Source organism: Populus trichocarpa, chromosome 5, assembly GCF_000002775.5.
Source record: "Populus trichocarpa isolate Nisqually-1 chromosome 5, P.trichocarpa_v4.1, whole genome shotgun sequence".
Classification (NCBI taxonomy): Eukaryota; Viridiplantae; Streptophyta; class Magnoliopsida; order Malpighiales; family Salicaceae; genus Populus; species Populus trichocarpa.
In genome coordinates this window covers 5,435,686-5,452,177 of record NC_037289.2, presented here as the reverse complement: position 1 = coordinate 5,452,177, position 16,492 = coordinate 5,435,686, and the positions used below count along the sequence as shown (strand labels likewise).

The window sequence follows — 16,492 nt, the reverse complement described above, 5'->3', positions numbered from 1 at the left end:
AAGATGAATCTATCCTTACACACACACACACACACACACAGAGGGGGGGGGGGGGGGGGGGGGAGAGCGAGAAGTAGTTGCGGAGAGGATGCTATGAAGGCAATTGGGCCTTGGACGCCACCGGTGGCAGGAGATGATCGTCGGGTCCACGGAGATATCTTGCTGAAGTGTTCCACAATTTTGCTTGAAAAACGATAGCGATAATGGAAATTGTGTGTGAGAAGCTTTTTTGTTAGATTACTTGGATTTTGTGAAGAATTCATGTCTTGGGCCAATCTTTGCCTAACAGAGCAAGGAACTTGTTGATCTATGCAAAGTCCCAGCCCTTCTGTAAATGCTTTGCTTCATTAATTTGCCTAACAAAGCTGCTTTACAGGTTGCAAATTCTTCGAGCTATGCTGAAAAAGGAAACATGGATTTGGGTGGCAAAATTCCGACAAGGATAAAAGGAAAAGGGTGGGGGTGGTGACCATAGTTTTTTTTTTTTAATGGTAAAATTATAATAGTTATATAATATTTCTGTAGTTATTAATTAAAATATAATAAAATATTATAAATAATCTATTTTTTTTTGTTGATTTTATTTTAACATGATGTAAATTATAAACTTATAAATTCAAGGATGTAAACTATTATTTCTAAAAATAAAATTAAAAAAAACCCAACTATGCAATGATAAAGGTAATTTTACCTTAAAAAAATAATTAAAAACTGATCCCATCCTTAAAGTATATCTAAGAAAAGATACTATTTACAAGAATTAAATTAGTAATATGGTTTTTTTGAACAGTAGAAATATCGTTTTTTTTGTTTATATTTATTTTAATGGTAAAAATTTATTATAATAGCTAATTATATTTTAATATATTTCATATATAATTATTTTACCAACTTGAAATGATTTAATTGACTTGACAGGTTTTAGGATAACCCGGACGATTCTCAATCAACCCAATATTAAATAATAAAATTAAATAAAATCAATTAAAAAATAACAAAAAAAACAACTTAAATTAACATAGATGAATTCGCTAAATTTATGATACAAGTTATGAAACCATGATAATTTTTATAGAAAAAAAAATTTAGATTTTAAAAAAATTAAAAGAAAAAAAACATTATTGGAATAAATGTTTTTTTTTATAAGAATTTAACATTTGTACAAGATATATAAAAATAATATTTTCACGTTTTGTTTAGTAACAAGCATCGAGAAGCCAAAGTAATATATTTTTTATTTTTGGCTTTCCATTTAGCATATGCCCTGAGATGCCTACCATTCCAGTCAACTTTCATGAACGTTAGCCAAAAATCCAAGCTGAGGCAAGCCAAGCCAAGCCGCAAAGACAAACAATGAAAGTCCAGGTAAGCTTGAAGCTGTCGGTGCTCTTTCACTCTCAACCTCTAAAACCACACATGCAGAGAGAAAGCCAACTGCAAACCTCTCTATACGCTCTTTCTCTAAAATCTGAATTAAGAATAATAATAAAATAAAACACACAATTATTTATTTTTCTCTAAAAAAGTCTGACTGAAAATACTTCATTCTTCTCTCTCTGTCTTTCCCAATCAAAATGAAATGAAGTGAAGAGCCTTTTTATTATCTTCCCTTCTCTTCTACGATACCTGTAGATGCTCCTCCGCCTCTTCTCTCTCTCCCTCTAGAGGTGAGTCATTACTCACGAGTGATCTACTGATTTGTTCTTTCCTTGTTACTAGCTACATTTTTATCACTCTTTCTTTTCATCGATGACGTTTACTTGTCGTTTCTTTGAAAAATTCTTAAAGAGACTGGAGGTGCTGCCTTTTTTAATTCATTGTTACTTCATTTTCATTGAAATTCCTTCTGTTATAAAAGAAAAGAAAGAAGGAATGTCTGTCCTGTCCATTTGAGTTCAGTTCAGAATTTCGAGTCATGTTGTGGTAAAAAACGACGACGTTTTTTGAGTTGAAATTGGAGTTTATTGATCTGCTGTTAGAATTGAATTGAAATGAATTCAAGTCAATGAAGCAACCGAACTCAGTCATTTCGTCACATTCTTATTAATTACAATTAAAAATTAAAATCAGTTCGATTTTTTATTTTTGTAATTAGCAGCATTAGTTACGCTGACTGACTTGATCTGATTGATACCTTACAGGAGAGTTTGATGTCTTGATTGTGTAAAATAAGGTAGATCTGGAGACAGACTCATTCTTTTAAGGGAAAAAAAAGGAGATGGCGGCTACACTCGCTTGGAGGTTATCTGCTACCAATGGCAGCAGCCTTGCCACTACTGATCTGGTTGGTCCATTCATTATTCACTGTATTGGATTCGGATAACAGTTTCAAGAAAAAAAAATGGAATTTCATTTAATTTTGGATTTAATTTAGTGTCGGAGGCGCTGGATCTCATCCATTCTCTCCCTCCCTCTCTCTCTCTATATATATATTTAGATGCTTTTGGTTTTTAAATCTATTGGCGTTTCCGGTTTTCGTTTTATTTTTTTAGAATTTTTTGATGTGTATTGCAAATTTGCAATACCAGTACTTTCAACTATTAATATTTAATTCCTGAGTGACCCCTCGCGGTCTCTGGTTTCAAATCTGAAAATACTATAGGCAGCAAACTAGTTTCGAAGTTGAATTTTGTGATGGTTTCATTTAGTTTATGTTTGGTTAAATATTAAATGACACTCTCTTGTTTCATGATTGCAGGGAAAAAATAGCAATAGTTTATGTTTGGTTAATATTAAATGACACTCTCTTGTATCATGATTGCAGGAAAAAAATGGCAATCTAAAAACTCAAGATTCAGAGCCTCCAACTCCCCGTTCAGTTATGAAGATGGGTGTGAGGTGAGTTGAGTTGAGAATTTATTTATGTGGCTGATGAGGTCGATATCCTGTTGTGATTACTTTGCTTTTGCCAATGCTTTTAATATCTACCATGGTCATGTGCTATCCTTTGGTGATTAATTTTTTTGTAATATTGAGTAGCACTATAGGCGCGAAATGCTCCATACTGATGCTAATACTTTTGTGTTGATCAGAGATTTTAGTGTATGTGTTTCCAAAATGTCTTAAAAGGAACTGAGGGTCCACTTGTTGTTTGCATCTACCTTTTGTGTTTCAATACACATGCTCTGCATCGAGTGAACGTGACTTCTAGAAACCATAAATCAATAACCTTCAAGCTTTTAGTTTCTGAATTGATTTTCACTTTGTTGAATTATACAATTCTAGTCCTGTTTCCACTATTTCTAGATTGATTTTGGACACACTTACTTCGAATCAGAAAAATGACATATAATGTTGGTAGAAATTTTCTTTTATAGGAATGCATCTAATAAGTTCTGATTTCAAGATACTTTTTTCTAATTCAGAAGTAAACGAAAGTTCCTTTGCAATTACCAGATGTAATGAACTGGAATAGAGCCTTGTGCCATTAAAAGAGCAAACCACAGTCCTATAAGAATGAATTCTGTTACTGATGCTATATTTGTTTTTAAATTATTGTTCAGCATTTTTTATTTCTTGTCATCCTGTGCCAGATTTCTGTTTCTGTCCATGTTTTACTTTTCTAGTGCTTTCAATTTGAAATATCCCATTTTATGTTTTTGTGCTGGTTCTCTCTACTGAAAATATTAATAACTGCATTTCCTTTTATGAGTTTTCACTAGTAATAACTTTTTTTTCCATAAAATGAGGTCAACTAAGAGGAAGTTTCTCATAGTGCCTAAAAGCAATGAAAATTGTTGCCCAATTTTCTCATTTAATAAATTATTTTCAGAGACCGTACTGGTAGCATGGAGGATCCAGATGGCACACTAGCAAGTGTTGCACAATGCATTGAGCAGCTGCGCCGGAGCTCCTCATCTGTACAAGAGAAGGAGTATGCATTGAGACAGTTGCGAGAACTTGTTGAGACGCGTGAAAATGCTTTCAGTGCTGTTGGATCTCACTCTCAAGCAGTTCCGGTGCTTGTTTCTCTTCTCCGGTCCGGATCACTGGGGGTTAAGATACAGGCTGCTACTGTCTTAGGTTCTCTCTGCAAGGAGAATGAACTAAGGGTAAAGGTCTTACTTGGAGGATGCATCCCACCGTTGCTAGGTCTGCTCAAGTCTAGCTCCGAAGAAGGTCAAATTGCAGCAGCAAAGACGATATATGCTGTGTCTCAGGGTGGTGCTAAGGATCATGTTGGATCAAAAATTTTTTCAACTGAAGGAGTTGTGCCTGTGCTCTGGGAGTTGCTTCGTAATGGGCTCAAAACAGGTAAATTAGTTGATAACTTGTTGACTGGAGCATTAAAAAACCTCTCCAGCAGCACTGAGGGATTTTGGTCTGCAACAATACAAGCTGGAGGAGTGGATATTCTGGTTAAGTTGCTCACAACAGGACAGTCAGACACACAAGCTAACATCTGCTTTCTTCTTGCGTGCATGATGATGGAAGATGAATCTATTTGTTCCAAAGTATTAGCTGCAGAGGCTACTAAACAGTTGCTCAAGCTGTTAGGACCTGGCAATGAAGCCTCTGTTAGAGCAGAAGCTGCAGGTGCCCTTAAGTCTCTTTCTGCACAGTGCAAAGATGCAAGGCAAGAGATAGCTAAATCTAATGGTATTCCTGCTCTGATAAACGCTACAATAGCTCCTTCAAAAGAATTCATGCAGGGGGAGTATGCCCAAGCATTACAGGAGCATGCAATGTGTGCCCTGGCAAATATTTCTGGTGGCTTGTCATTTGTTATCTCAAGCCTCGGTCAAAGCCTTGAATCATGCTCTTCTCCTGCCCAGACTGCTGATACTTTAGGAGCTTTGGCTTCGGCTTTGATGATATATGATAGCAAAGCTGAATCCACCAGGGCATCAGATCCTGTTGTTATTGAGCAGACTTTAGTTAATCAGTTCAATCCTCATTTACCATATCTTGTGCAGGAACGTACCATAGAAGCATTAGCTAGTTTGTATGGGAATGCCATACTTTCAGTTAAACTCGCGAATTCTGAAGCAAAACGGTTGCTTGTTGGTTTGATTACAATGGCAACCAATGAAGTTCAGGATGAGCTTGTAAGAGCTCTTCTTGCACTTTGCAATAATGAAGGCAGTCTATGGCGTTCGCTTCAAGGACGTGAAGGAGTTCAGCTATTGATATCCCTTCTTGGGCTTTCATCAGAACAGCAGCAGGAATGTGCAGTGGCGTTGCTTTGCCTTCTATCTAATGAAAACGATGAAAGCAAGTGGGCCATCACTGCTGCTGGTGGTATACCCCCCCTTGTTCAAATTCTAGAGACAGGATCCGCTAAAGCCAAGGAAGATTCTGCTACTATCCTTAGGAACTTGTGCAATCACAGTGAAGATATACGTGCATGCGTGGAAAGTGCTGATGCTGTTCCTGCATTGCTATGGCTACTGAAGAATGGGAGCCTCAATGGGAAAGAAATTGCAGCAAAGACTTTAAATCATTTGATACATAAATCTGATACAGCTACTATTAGCCAGCTCACTGCATTGTTAACCAGTGATCTACCTGAATCAAAAGTGTATGTCCTGGATGCTCTAAGAAGCATGCTTTCTGTAGTTCACTTGAGTGATGTGCTACGGGAGGGCAGTGCTGCAAATGATGCGATTGAGACAATGATTAAGATATTGAGCTCTACTAAAGAAGAGACCCAGGCCAAGTCTGCCTCTGCTTTGGCTGGAATTTTTGAAACTAGAAAGGATTTACGTGAAAGCAGCATCTCTGTTAAAACACTTTGGTCAGTGATGAAGTTGCTAAATGTTGAATCTGAAAACATCTTAGCAGAGTCATCTCATTGTCTTGCTTCGATATTTCTTTCAATTAAAGAGAACCGGGATGTGGCTGCTGTTGCTCGTGATGCGTTATCCCCTTTAATTGCACTAGCTAACTCATCGACCTTGGAAGTTGCTGAACAGGCGACATGTGCTCTTGCAAATCTTATTTTGGATGGTGAAGTTTCAAAAAAAGCAATTCCAAATGAAATTATTGTGCCTGCAACAAGGGTTTTGCGTGAAGGCACAATTTCTGGAAAGACCCATGCAGCAGCAGCGATCGCTCGTCTCCTTCATTCTCGTAGAATTGATAATTCCATAACTGATTGTGTCAATCATGCTGGAACAGTACTCGCATTAGTTTCTTTTCTAGAATCTGCTATTGGCAGATCTGCTGCCACATCAGAGGCTCTGGCTGCACTTGCTATTTTGTCAAGGTCAGAAGGGGCTAGCGGACACATCAAACCAGCATGGGCAGTTTTAGCTGAATTTCCAAACCACATATCCCCAATAGTTTCGTCGATTGCAGATGCAACACCCTTGTTGCAGGACAAGGCTATCGAAATATTGTCACGACTTTGCCGAGATCAGCCTTTTGTTTTAGGAAATGCGGTTGCTAGTGCCTCTGGATGTATACCATCTGTGGCTAGAAGGGCGATTGATTCCACAAGCCCAAAGGTCAAAATTGGGGGAGCTGCACTTCTTATTTGTGCTGCAAAAGTTAGTCACCAGAGGGTGGTGGAAGATCTTAACCAATCAAATTCATGTAATCACCTTATTCAATCACTTGTCACAATGCTTTGTTCTGCAGACACTTCTCCTTCAGGAAACCTGGTTGATGATGACAGGGAGGTCATTAGCATATACAGACATGCTAAAGAAGGTGAGAGTGGTGAATCCCATAAAGCAACAGCAGTTATTTATGATTATAACTTGGCTGTTTGGCTACTTTCGGTTCTTGCCTGCCACGGTGAGAAAAGTAAAATTGTTATAATGGAGGCTGGAGCAGTTGAAGTCCTCACTAACAGAATCTCCAGTTGTTATTTGCAGTACAGTCAGGTGAAACCTCTTTTTTTCCTCTTGAACTGAAGGTTTTCCAGTGTCTAGTGCCATAAGCTCTCAATACCAATGAAAATTTTGATTTCTATGGATTGACATAGCAAACGAGTCAAGCCAAGCTTTGATACATTTAGATCAGTTTCATCTAATTTTAGTGGGGTTCAAACTTGGCTTGTGCTTGTGGCGAGTCTAAGACATGAAGCTCAAGCTTTGTTCCTCGGGCTTCATTTGATTTAACATATTAGACTGATAAAATAAGCAAATAAACAAGCTGAGCTTGACCTTGGATTCATCATGACAAACCATTCAATAAAAAAGCAAACATCTGTAATTTTCAAAAGAATCAAACTAGTGTGTCTCACATCAGAAATAAGTTTGATTAGATTTGATAATGTAATAATTCTTATTTTATATGAGTTTTTATTTGGCTGATCAAAAATTTTCTTATTATATGCAAGCTTCTTTGTGAATTTTAATTAGTCTAGATGCAAGCCCTTAAATGATGTGGCCCCGTAAACTTAGGTGAGCTATCTTGTGATCTTGAACAAGTTTAGCTTGATCTAATTCAGTTGTGGCTGTATTAACATTAGGTTTCAAAATAAGCTTGAGCTTGACTCATTCATTCTATTGAATGAGCTTGAATGAGCCTATAATCAAGCTAAAGCTTCAAGAGGCTTTGCTCATCTGCTTCCTAGAAGAATTATGAGTTACATCAAAGAAAGCACAAAATTTCACACATTTTCACATGTTATGCAGCAGAGAAATCTGTTCTACATTCTGATTGTCATTAAGCTTCATAGCTTCTCTATGTTTACCTGTGCAGAGTGATTTTAGTGAAGACAGCAGCATATGGATTTGTGCTCTACTGCTAGCAATTCTGTTTCAAGACAGAGACATCATACGTGCGCATGCAACCATGAAATCTATACCAGCACTTGCAAACTTGTTGAAGTCAGAGCAGTCTGCAAACAGATATTTTGCTGCACAGGCAATAGCCAGCCTAGTGTGTAATGGTAGTCGGGGAACACTTCTGTCTGTTGCAAATTCTGGGGCAGCAGGTGGACTCATCTCCTTACTTGGCTGTGCTGATGGTGATATATCTGATCTTCTGGAATTGTCCGAGGAGTTTGCTTTGGTATGTTATCCAGACCAAGTTGCGCTTGAGAGGTTATTCAGAGTTGAAGACATTAGAGTTGGTGCTACATCTCGCAAAGCAATACCTGCTCTTGTCGATCTGCTCAAACCAATTCCAGATCGTCCTGGGGCACCTTTTCTAGCATTAGGACTTCTAAATCAGTTAGCAAAAGACTGTCCTCCAAATAAGACTGTTATGGTTGAATCAGGGATTTTGGAGGCCCTGACTAAGTATCTTTCACTTGGTCTGCAAGATGCAACCGAGGAAGCTGCAACTGATCTGTTAGGGATCCTATTTAGTAGTGCTGAAATTCGGAGACATGAAGCTGCATTTGGTGCTGTCAGTCAACTTGTTGCTGTCCTGCGTATGGGTGGAAGAGCTGCAAGGTACAGTGCTGCTAAAGCTTTGGAAAGCTTGTTTTCTGCTGATCATATCAGGAATGCAGACACTGCCCGGCAAGCTGTCCAACCCTTGGTGGAAATTCTTAATACTGGTCTAGAGAAAGAGCAGCATGCTGCTATTGCTGCATTGGTTAGGTTATTGAGTGAAAACCCATCTAGAGCCCTTGCATTTGCAGATGTTGAAATGAATGCGGTGGATGTCCTTTGCAGGATCCTCTCATCAAATTGCTCAACAGGGCTGAAGGGGGATGCTGCGGAGTTGTGTGGTGTTTTGTTTGGAAACACAAGAATCAGGTCTACAATGGCTGCAGCACGCTGTGTTGAGCCTCTGGTATCTCTCCTTGTAACTGAGTTCAGTCCTGCCCAGTATTCAGTTGTCTGTGCATTAGATAAGCTTGTTGATGATGAGCAACTGGCAGAACTGGTCGCTGCACATGGAGCAGTTATTCCTCTCGTTGGCCTTCTCTATGGTGGGAATTACATGCTTCATGAGGCTATCTCCCGGGCACTTGTGAAGTTGGGGAAAGACAGGCCCGCATGTAAAATGGAAATGGTAAAAGCTGGAGTAATTGAAAGCATACTTGATATCCTCCATGAAGCACCAGATTTTCTCTGTGCAGCATTTGCTGAATTGCTCAGAATATTGACCAATAATGCCAGCATTGCCAAGGGGCCGTCTGCTGCAAAAGTTGTTGGGCCCCTTTTCCTGCTGCTGACAAGACCAGAATTTGGGCCCGATGGACAACATAGTGCTTTGCAGGTTCTAGTTAATATTCTGGAACATCCACAGTGCCGTGCAGATTATAACCTCACCTCTCACCAAACTATTGAGCCACTCATCCCATTGCTTGATTCTCAGGCTCCAGCAGTGCAACAGCTGGCTGCTGAGCTTTTGTCACATCTGCTCATGGAAGAACATCTTCAGAAGGATCCAGTGACACAGCAAGTAATTGGTCCTCTTATACGGGTTCTCAGTTCTGGTATACACATCTTGCAGCAGAGAGCTGTAAAGGCTCTTGTTAGCATTGCTCTAATATGGCCAAATGAAATTGCAAAGGAGGGTGGTGTGAGTGAGTTGTCCAAAGTTATATTGCAAGCTGATCCTTCTCTTCCTCATGTCTTGTGGGAATCTGCTGCTTCTGTTTTGGCTAACATTTTACAGTTTAGTTCTGAATTTTATTTGGAAGTGCCTGTAGCTGTCTTGGTAAGGTTGCTCCGTTCTGGTTTGGAAAGCACGGTGGTTGGTGCACTGAATGCTCTTTTGGTGTTAGAAAGTGACGATGGAACAAGTGCTGAAGCTATGGCTGAGAGTGGTGCCATAGAGGCTCTTTTGGAACTTCTGAGAAGCCATCAGTGTGAGGAAACAGCAGCAAGGTTGCTGGAAGTATTACTTAACAACGTGAAAATCAGAGAATCAAAAGCTACTAAAACTGCAATCTTGCCATTGTCGCAATACCTTTTAGATCCCCAAACTCAAGCACAACAGGCAAGATTACTGGCCACTTTGGCACTTGGTGATCTATTCCAGAATGAGGGCCTGGCTCGAAGCACCGATGCTGTTTCAGCTTGTCGTGCTCTAGTCAATGTCCTTGAAGAGCAACCAACAGAAGAAATGAAAGTAGTAGCAATATGTGCTTTGCAAAACCTGGTCATGTATAGCCGATCTAATAAAAGAGCTGTTGCAGAGGCTGGTGGTGTTCAAGTTGTATTGGATCTAATCGGTTCAAGTGATCCAGATACATCTGTCCAGGCTGCAATGTTTGTTAAACTTCTTTTCTCCAATCACACCATTCAAGAGTATGCGTCCAGTGAAACAGTCAGAGCCATAACAGGTTAGCTTCTCTTCTCCCTGTGCACAGTTTGTCTACTCTTGGCAGATTTGAGGAGAACACGCCTAATCTTTTTACGATGACATTTTTCTTTGTGGTTTTACGTAGTGGTTTGTAGTTTGGAATGTTATTCTAACATTTAGCTAAACATAATCTCCGAGAAATATGTTTTTCTTTCATGCTAAGTTCAGAGGTTAATTGAAGTAGACCAAAATGAAATAGATCTTACCAGTAAAATGTAAGTAGAGGCAGATTTGGATAGAAATGGTATGGGATCTAATTGGACCGAATGAGTTGCTTGCTAGTTCAGATTTTAACTCACGGTGAAATAGAGCAGACATCTAAATGTGAGCTAACTTCTCAAACTCTTAACAGATGATGGATCACATGTAAAGTTGAATCAGAGTGTGAAACTGCTTCCTATTCTCTATACCATTGGGCAAAATAATAGTAATATTCTGATTATTACTTGAAGCCATGTTGAAATAGAGGGGATGAACAGTAGCCTTTGTGCGTTAGTGAAAATTTTTCGTTGTCCATTTCTTTACTCAAGCTACGTGGCCTTTTATTGCTCTTTTCTTGAAAGACATGATAGACAGTTGAGCAGTGGAGCAACCCTGGCCAGTGGCTAGGTTCATCAGTATTTGGATATTAGTTTACTTATTGACTTCAGGATTAGGTGTATTGTACTTTCCTATTAAAATGCTATGAGTTTTCTGCCAGGGTGTTTTTTCAATTTTCTTTCACGCTCAGCTTAACATTCTGTTTGGTCGTGCAGCTGCTATCGAAAAGGATTTATGGGCCACTGGGACTGTTAATGAGGAGTATCTCAAATCTCTAAATGCCCTTTTTAGCAACTTCCCAAGGTTGAGAGCCACCGAGCCTGCAACGCTCAGTATACCCCATTTGGTTACATCTCTCAAGACAGGATCAGAAGCATCTCAAGAAGCTGCCTTGGATGCACTGTTTCTTCTTAGGCAAGCTTGGTCAGCATGCCCAGCTGAAGTTTCCAGAGCTCAATCCATTGCTGCTGCAGATGCAATCCCCTTGTTGCAATACTTGATTCAATCTGGCCCACCTCGATTTCAGGAGAAGGCTGAATTTCTGCTGCAGTGTTTGCCAGGGACATTGGTGGTTATTATCAAGCGTGGAAACAATATGAAGCAGTCGGTGGGGAACCCAAGTGTTTATTGCAAGCTTACCCTTGGAAATACACCACCCAGGCAAACAAAGGTAAGATGCATCTATACATCATCTTGTTTATTTTTTGTGATGTTTTATATCTCCAATTATCATTTATTTTTAAGGAAAAATAAAATAAATAAAAGGTAATTTATATCAATGGATTATCCAATTCATCTATTCCAGCCATCTTTTGATGTTCAACTCACTATTGCTCCTGTTCAAAAGAGAATTTCCTCTCGCCATTGCTTTCCCTACTTTTTTTCCCTAGAAATTGCTATTTTCAACCTCTCTCAAAATGAAAAATATTTGTGAACTTTTCAGGTTGTATCAACGGGTCCTAATCCGGAGTTTGATGAGAGCTTTTCATGGACCTTTGAGAGTCCTCCAAAAGGCCAAAAGCTTCATATCTCTTGCAAAAATAAGAGTAAAATGGGGAAGGTAATTAATGGAACTGAATTTATTTTTTTGGTTAGAAAACAAATCAAAAAAGGTGTTTCGATGTTTATCCACATTTTATCAGAGATTTTTTCTTCACACTGTCATTTAACCTGTCTCTTTTGATCCAACAACAGAGTTCTTTCGGAAAAGTAACAATCCAGATCGATCGGGTTGTAATGCTAGGAGCAGTAGCTGGGGAATACACCCTGATGCCAGAAAGCAAAAGTGGACCCTCGAGGAATTTGGAAATTGAATTCCAGTGGTCTAACAAGTAACAGATGCTAAAGACGAGACAATCAGACGGCACAGATTGAGATTTTAGGGAGAAAATATGATCAATCCGGTTACTTATCCCCATTCCAGTGTAAATAGTTTGCCAGAGAATCTGATTTTTGTAGTTGTTTGCCAAAAGCCGTAAGATAGCAATTTTTTCAAACGTATTCTTTTGTAATCCGAGTTTCCTATAATATTTCTGGGCTGAACCACAAGAACAAACATACAAGTTTTCTTTGTAATTTTTGTTACCCATAGTAACGTGCTTGTCAAACAGAGATGAAAATAATAATAATAATAATAACAACTGTTCTGGTTTCGGATATGAAAGAAATAGCTAATGCTTTATTGTCTTCTTCCAGAAATCTATGTTTATTGTATATCAATATATATAATTACAAGTTTTCACTTCTAATACACTTATGTTTAATTCCAGAGCAGCACACAAACACACAAAAAGAGAGAGAGAGAGAGAGATGCTTATAGACAGCTCAAAAACCATATAAAGTCTTTGTTGCCACTCTGATCACCTCAGGAATCTGCATCACAGAACAGATCATTAGTGAACTTAAAAGGCAATTAATGGATAATCATTATCATTGATAATCTTTCTTCTAAATGTCAACAACTGGTCTCTACCTATGGATGAGGGAATGATTTCACCTCTCTCTCTCGTCTTGATTCCAAGAAGCATTTCCCTGATTCGATGCAATTCAACCACAACGTTGGCAATGCCCATCCTCTCTCCTGGCAATTCTGCAGAACAAGCAAGTCCTGCCTTGATAATTGAAACCATACATTCCATAACTTTGTGACTATCATCATTATGGTTCATTTCCTCGTGTTCTCTCAGTGTTGGATCCACAAACTCCAACACGTTGTCAGGCAGCACCATTTTAGCGTAATTGTGAAGGTTGTGCCCGTCTTTAAACATGCCATCTGTCGGTCTTCTTCCTGTAAACATCTCCAGCAGCAGGATGCCATAGCTGTACACATCTCCGTAAGTTGACACTTCACTTCCCATACCGTACTCTGTGATTCATATACAAAGGTTACAAATTACGTTGTTCATGACCTTGGAGGCTGTTGCTTAACATTAACGACATAGCTGGTCAATCTTGCTATTCAAAATTCATTAGCAGATGGGAATATAAACGACAGTAGTTTTACTGCTTTCCAAAAATATTTTAGGATACCAAAATGTGCATTTCTTTTGTGGGGATAACCATGATCAACAGGGAAGTTTTCTGATGTTACCTGGGGCTGCGTAACCGATGGTGCCTTTTAAGCCGACAGAACTGCTCTCATCTGCAGGTAATTGATTGGACGCTTCTGGAAGGAACCTTGCTAATCCAAAGTCTCCAACACAAGCAGTCATGTCATCACCAAGGAGAACATTGCTGGGCTTCAGATCGCAGTGAACAACAGGAACTTGGCAGTGGTTGTGCAGATAGTCAAGCGCACTAGCCACATCAATTGCAATGTTCAATCTCTGAACGAGATCCAAATTTCTTGTCTCGGGTGTGACATCAGATATATGGACTGGATGCAGCCATTCTTCTAGACTCCCATTGACCATGAACTCATAAACTAGAGCTTTGAAGTCATTTCCTTGAAAATCATTACTGGAACAAGCAGTTATTACCTTGACAAGATTTCGGTGCCTGATGTTTATCAAGGCTGCACATTCTGCCATAAAACTTTTGGAAGCTCCTTTACGTAGAAGGTTCAATACTTTCACTGCAACAACTGCTCCATCTGATGTGAGAGTTCCTCTGTACACTGACCCAAAAGCACCTGCACCAACTAAATTGGACGAGGAGAACCCGTCAGTTGCTTGCAGGAGGTCTTGGTAGGTTAGTCTCTGAAATGAGCTCTCCCATGAAGGGCCAGAAGCAGGCTCGTCTTTTGTTTTTCTCGAGTAGAAAAGCAGGAAAGAGGTCATCAAGACTATACCAAGAAAGCCACAAGGAATTGCAATGATCAATATCAGCTTGGTATGAGATTTTGGCCTTGCTGGTTCGTTAGATGTGCATTTGGGCAGATCAAGCTGAGGTATTCCTCCACAGAGCTTCTTGTTTCCCTGAACGGAAATCCTACTTGTATTCTCAAAGACTCCTTGTTCAGGCACCTCACCTTCAAAGTCATTATATGACAAATCCAAAGTCTCCAGCAACTTGAAGTCTTTCAAGAACTGGGGAATCTGGCCACTCAAGTTGTTGTACGAGAGAAGAAGCATTTGAAGTGCTCGCAAAGAGCTCAAATCAGGAACAGGCCCTTCAAAAAAGTTACCCCCCAAATCCAAACCTTCTAAACTCTTACAACTGTCAAGACTTTTTGGAATTTCACCCGACAACCTGTTTTTGGAAACCCTCAGAAATCCAAGATTCACCAACTGACCCACTTCCGATGGAAGGGAGCCTGTCAACTGATTATCATGTAGGTATAACAACACTGACAAGGATGAAATACCAAGTACTTCTTTTGGTATGGGACCGCTCAGATTGTTTTGAGAGAGATCCAAGATCAACAACTTGTGCCAATTTCCAAGACTTGCCGGGATAGTTCCTTGTAAATTGTTTTGTGCGAAACTAACTTCGACCAACGAGGTAATATTTCCCAAAGAAGATGGAATACTTCCTGAGATTTTGTTTTCATTAAGATAGAGAGCAGCTAAATTTTGTAATTTACCAATAGAACTTGGTATAATGCCATGCAATTGATTTGTCTCCAAACTCAAAGTATCCAGGCTAATGAGGTTTCCAATCTCAGTTGGAATGCTTCCATGTATTTGATTCCTTCCAAATGTTATTCCCTTGAGATTTGTTGAGAAGTTACTCACTATTTCGGGCAGCACTCCTCCGAAATTGTTATCATTTATTCCCAATGATTCCAAATTGGTGCTGTTTGCCAAGGTATAGAGAAAACTCAAGTCATCTTCCTCACCGTTTCCGAGATCATTGTGGTGAACTAACAGCTTCTGTAGATCAGGCAAGCTTGCTAAATCGGGTATTTTCCCAGTTAAGTTGTTATATGAAAGATCAACAAGAAAAATTTTCGAGGCATTGGAGAGCGTTGCTGGAATTGGTCCGTTCAAATGGTTGAAGTTGATGACAAGGTATGCGAGATTTGGAAGATTTAGGCCTAAATCAGGAGGAAGACTCCCATGAAGTTGGTTCTGTCCTAGAGAGACATAGGCAAGAGAAGAGATATTGCATATGGAGGAAGGGATCGTACCACTGAGATCATTTTCAGCAACTGCAAAGTATTTTAATCTTTTCAAATTTCCAAGACTCTCTGGAATACCTCCTCGCAAATAGTTTTTCGTCCAGAAGAAGTTCTGAACGGAGGACAGGTTTCCAAAAGAAGATGGTATATCACCAACTAGATTGTTACCTTGGAGAACAAATGCCCCCAACTTTGATAATGATCCCAGCTGTGCAGGAATTTTACCTGTAAGATTATTGCTCCCTAGATGAAGGACAAGAAGATTCGAGCAACTTGAAATGTTGACAGGAATTTCACCGCTGAATGTGTTGTTTCCGAGCACCAACCTCTGTAATCGAAACAACCGGCCTAGTTCTTGAGGAATATCACGACTGAAGTAGTTGCCTTCCAGGTTTAGTACCCTGAGAAAACTCAAGTTGCCAATATGGGGAGACAGGTTGCCCGTCAGTTGGGAAGACTGCAGGTTGAGCTCGACGATTCTCTGATGTCGATGTCCACATATGACACCTGACCACTTGCAGAAGTGTGTGGATGCATTCCATGAGCTCAGTGCATCAAGGGGATCCGTAATTTGAGCCTTAAAAGCTAGCAAAGAAAGTCTATCTGTCTCATTTCCTTCATGTAATGAAAAGGAAAATGAGAGTTGAATTATTAGCAAGAGAAGTGGGCAGAATATGCATGAACTCATGCCTGATAACTCCATCTTCTACGTTTTCTCAGAGCTTAGTGGCTGTTTGGTATTTTGGCCGCCGGTGAATCACTTTTAACATTTGATAATGCTCCTACCATAATTTTTCAATGATAGGTCCTACCATTAATTGTAGCACAGCCGCAAATTACAAGAAGCAGCAAATAGCTGCGAACTTGTAATGGAAAAATGGATGCTCCACTGTTCAAGTTTAAAAATTAACGCAATACCATGCTTTTGCTGCTGAGGGCTTGAACCAGCACATGGAAGTCGAAATACTTGGTATTTTTTTTAATTATTATGAGTAAGATTTATTTGTATTTATTACTTATATCATTATTTTATAAAATAATTATATCCAAAAAATAGAAATAATTCTACATAAATTAATAACACATTTTTATTATATGTGTCATATTTAGCATAAACAGTAATATTTAATATAAACATGATTTTATTTATAATGCCATGTAAACATGATTTTT

General features: G+C 39.2%; 2 protein-coding genes across 3 annotated transcripts; one reads left to right on the top strand and one right to left on the bottom strand.

Annotated features, from left to right (window-relative positions):
• The first annotated feature begins 1,451 nt into the window (after positions 1–1,451).
• On the top strand, positions 1,452–12,425 carry LOC7477105 (protein CELLULOSE SYNTHASE INTERACTIVE 1). Of its 2 annotated transcripts, none has more exons than XM_006382853.3 (8): positions 1,452–1,667; positions 2,142–2,284; positions 2,765–2,838; positions 3,773–6,830; positions 7,654–10,198; positions 10,974–11,428; positions 11,702–11,818; positions 11,953–12,425. In XM_006382853.3, the coding sequence occupies exons 2-8, from the start codon at positions 2,219–2,221 to the stop codon at positions 12,091–12,093; spliced, it is 6,456 nt and encodes a 2,151-aa protein (XP_006382915.3). In that variant the 5' UTR covers positions 1,452–1,667; positions 2,142–2,218; the 3' UTR covers positions 12,094–12,425. The 2 variants fall into 2 exon arrangements, with proteins under 2 accessions (XP_006382915.3, XP_024457143.2); XM_024601375.2 differs by lacking the exon at positions 1,452–1,667 and adding an exon at positions 1,675–1,797.
• On the bottom strand, positions 12,408–16,062 carry LOC7486319 (probable LRR receptor-like serine/threonine-protein kinase At3g47570). The gene is made up of 3 exons (XM_002306291.4): positions 13,349–16,062; positions 12,731–13,123; positions 12,408–12,630 (listed from the first exon to the last, which is right to left on the bottom strand). The coding sequence occupies exons 1-3, from the start codon at positions 16,020–16,022 to the stop codon at positions 12,623–12,625; spliced, it is 3,075 nt and encodes a 1,024-aa protein (XP_002306327.4). The 5' UTR covers positions 16,023–16,062; the 3' UTR covers positions 12,408–12,622.
• Between the last annotated feature and the right edge of the window lie 430 nt (positions 16,063–16,492).

Coding starts and splice junctions, on each gene's coding strand:
- LOC7477105 (XM_006382853.3), top strand. CDS start 2,219: ATGGCGGCTACACTCGCTTGGAGGTTATCTGCTACCAATGGCAGCAGC. Junction 2,285..2,764: donor GCCTTGCCACTACTGATCTG/GTTGGTCCATTC, acceptor TCATGATTGCAG/GAAAAAAATGGCAATCTAAA. Junction 11,819..11,952: donor ATAAGAGTAAAATGGGGAAG/GTAATTAATGGA, acceptor ATCCAACAACAG/AGTTCTTTCGGAAAAGTAAC.
- LOC7486319 (XM_002306291.4), bottom strand. CDS start 16,022: ATGGAGTTATCAGGCATGAGTTCATGCATATTCTGCCCACTTCTCTTG. Junction 13,124..13,348: donor CATCGGTTACGCAGCCCCAG/GTAACATCAGAA, acceptor TATGAATCACAG/AGTACGGTATGGGAAGTGAA.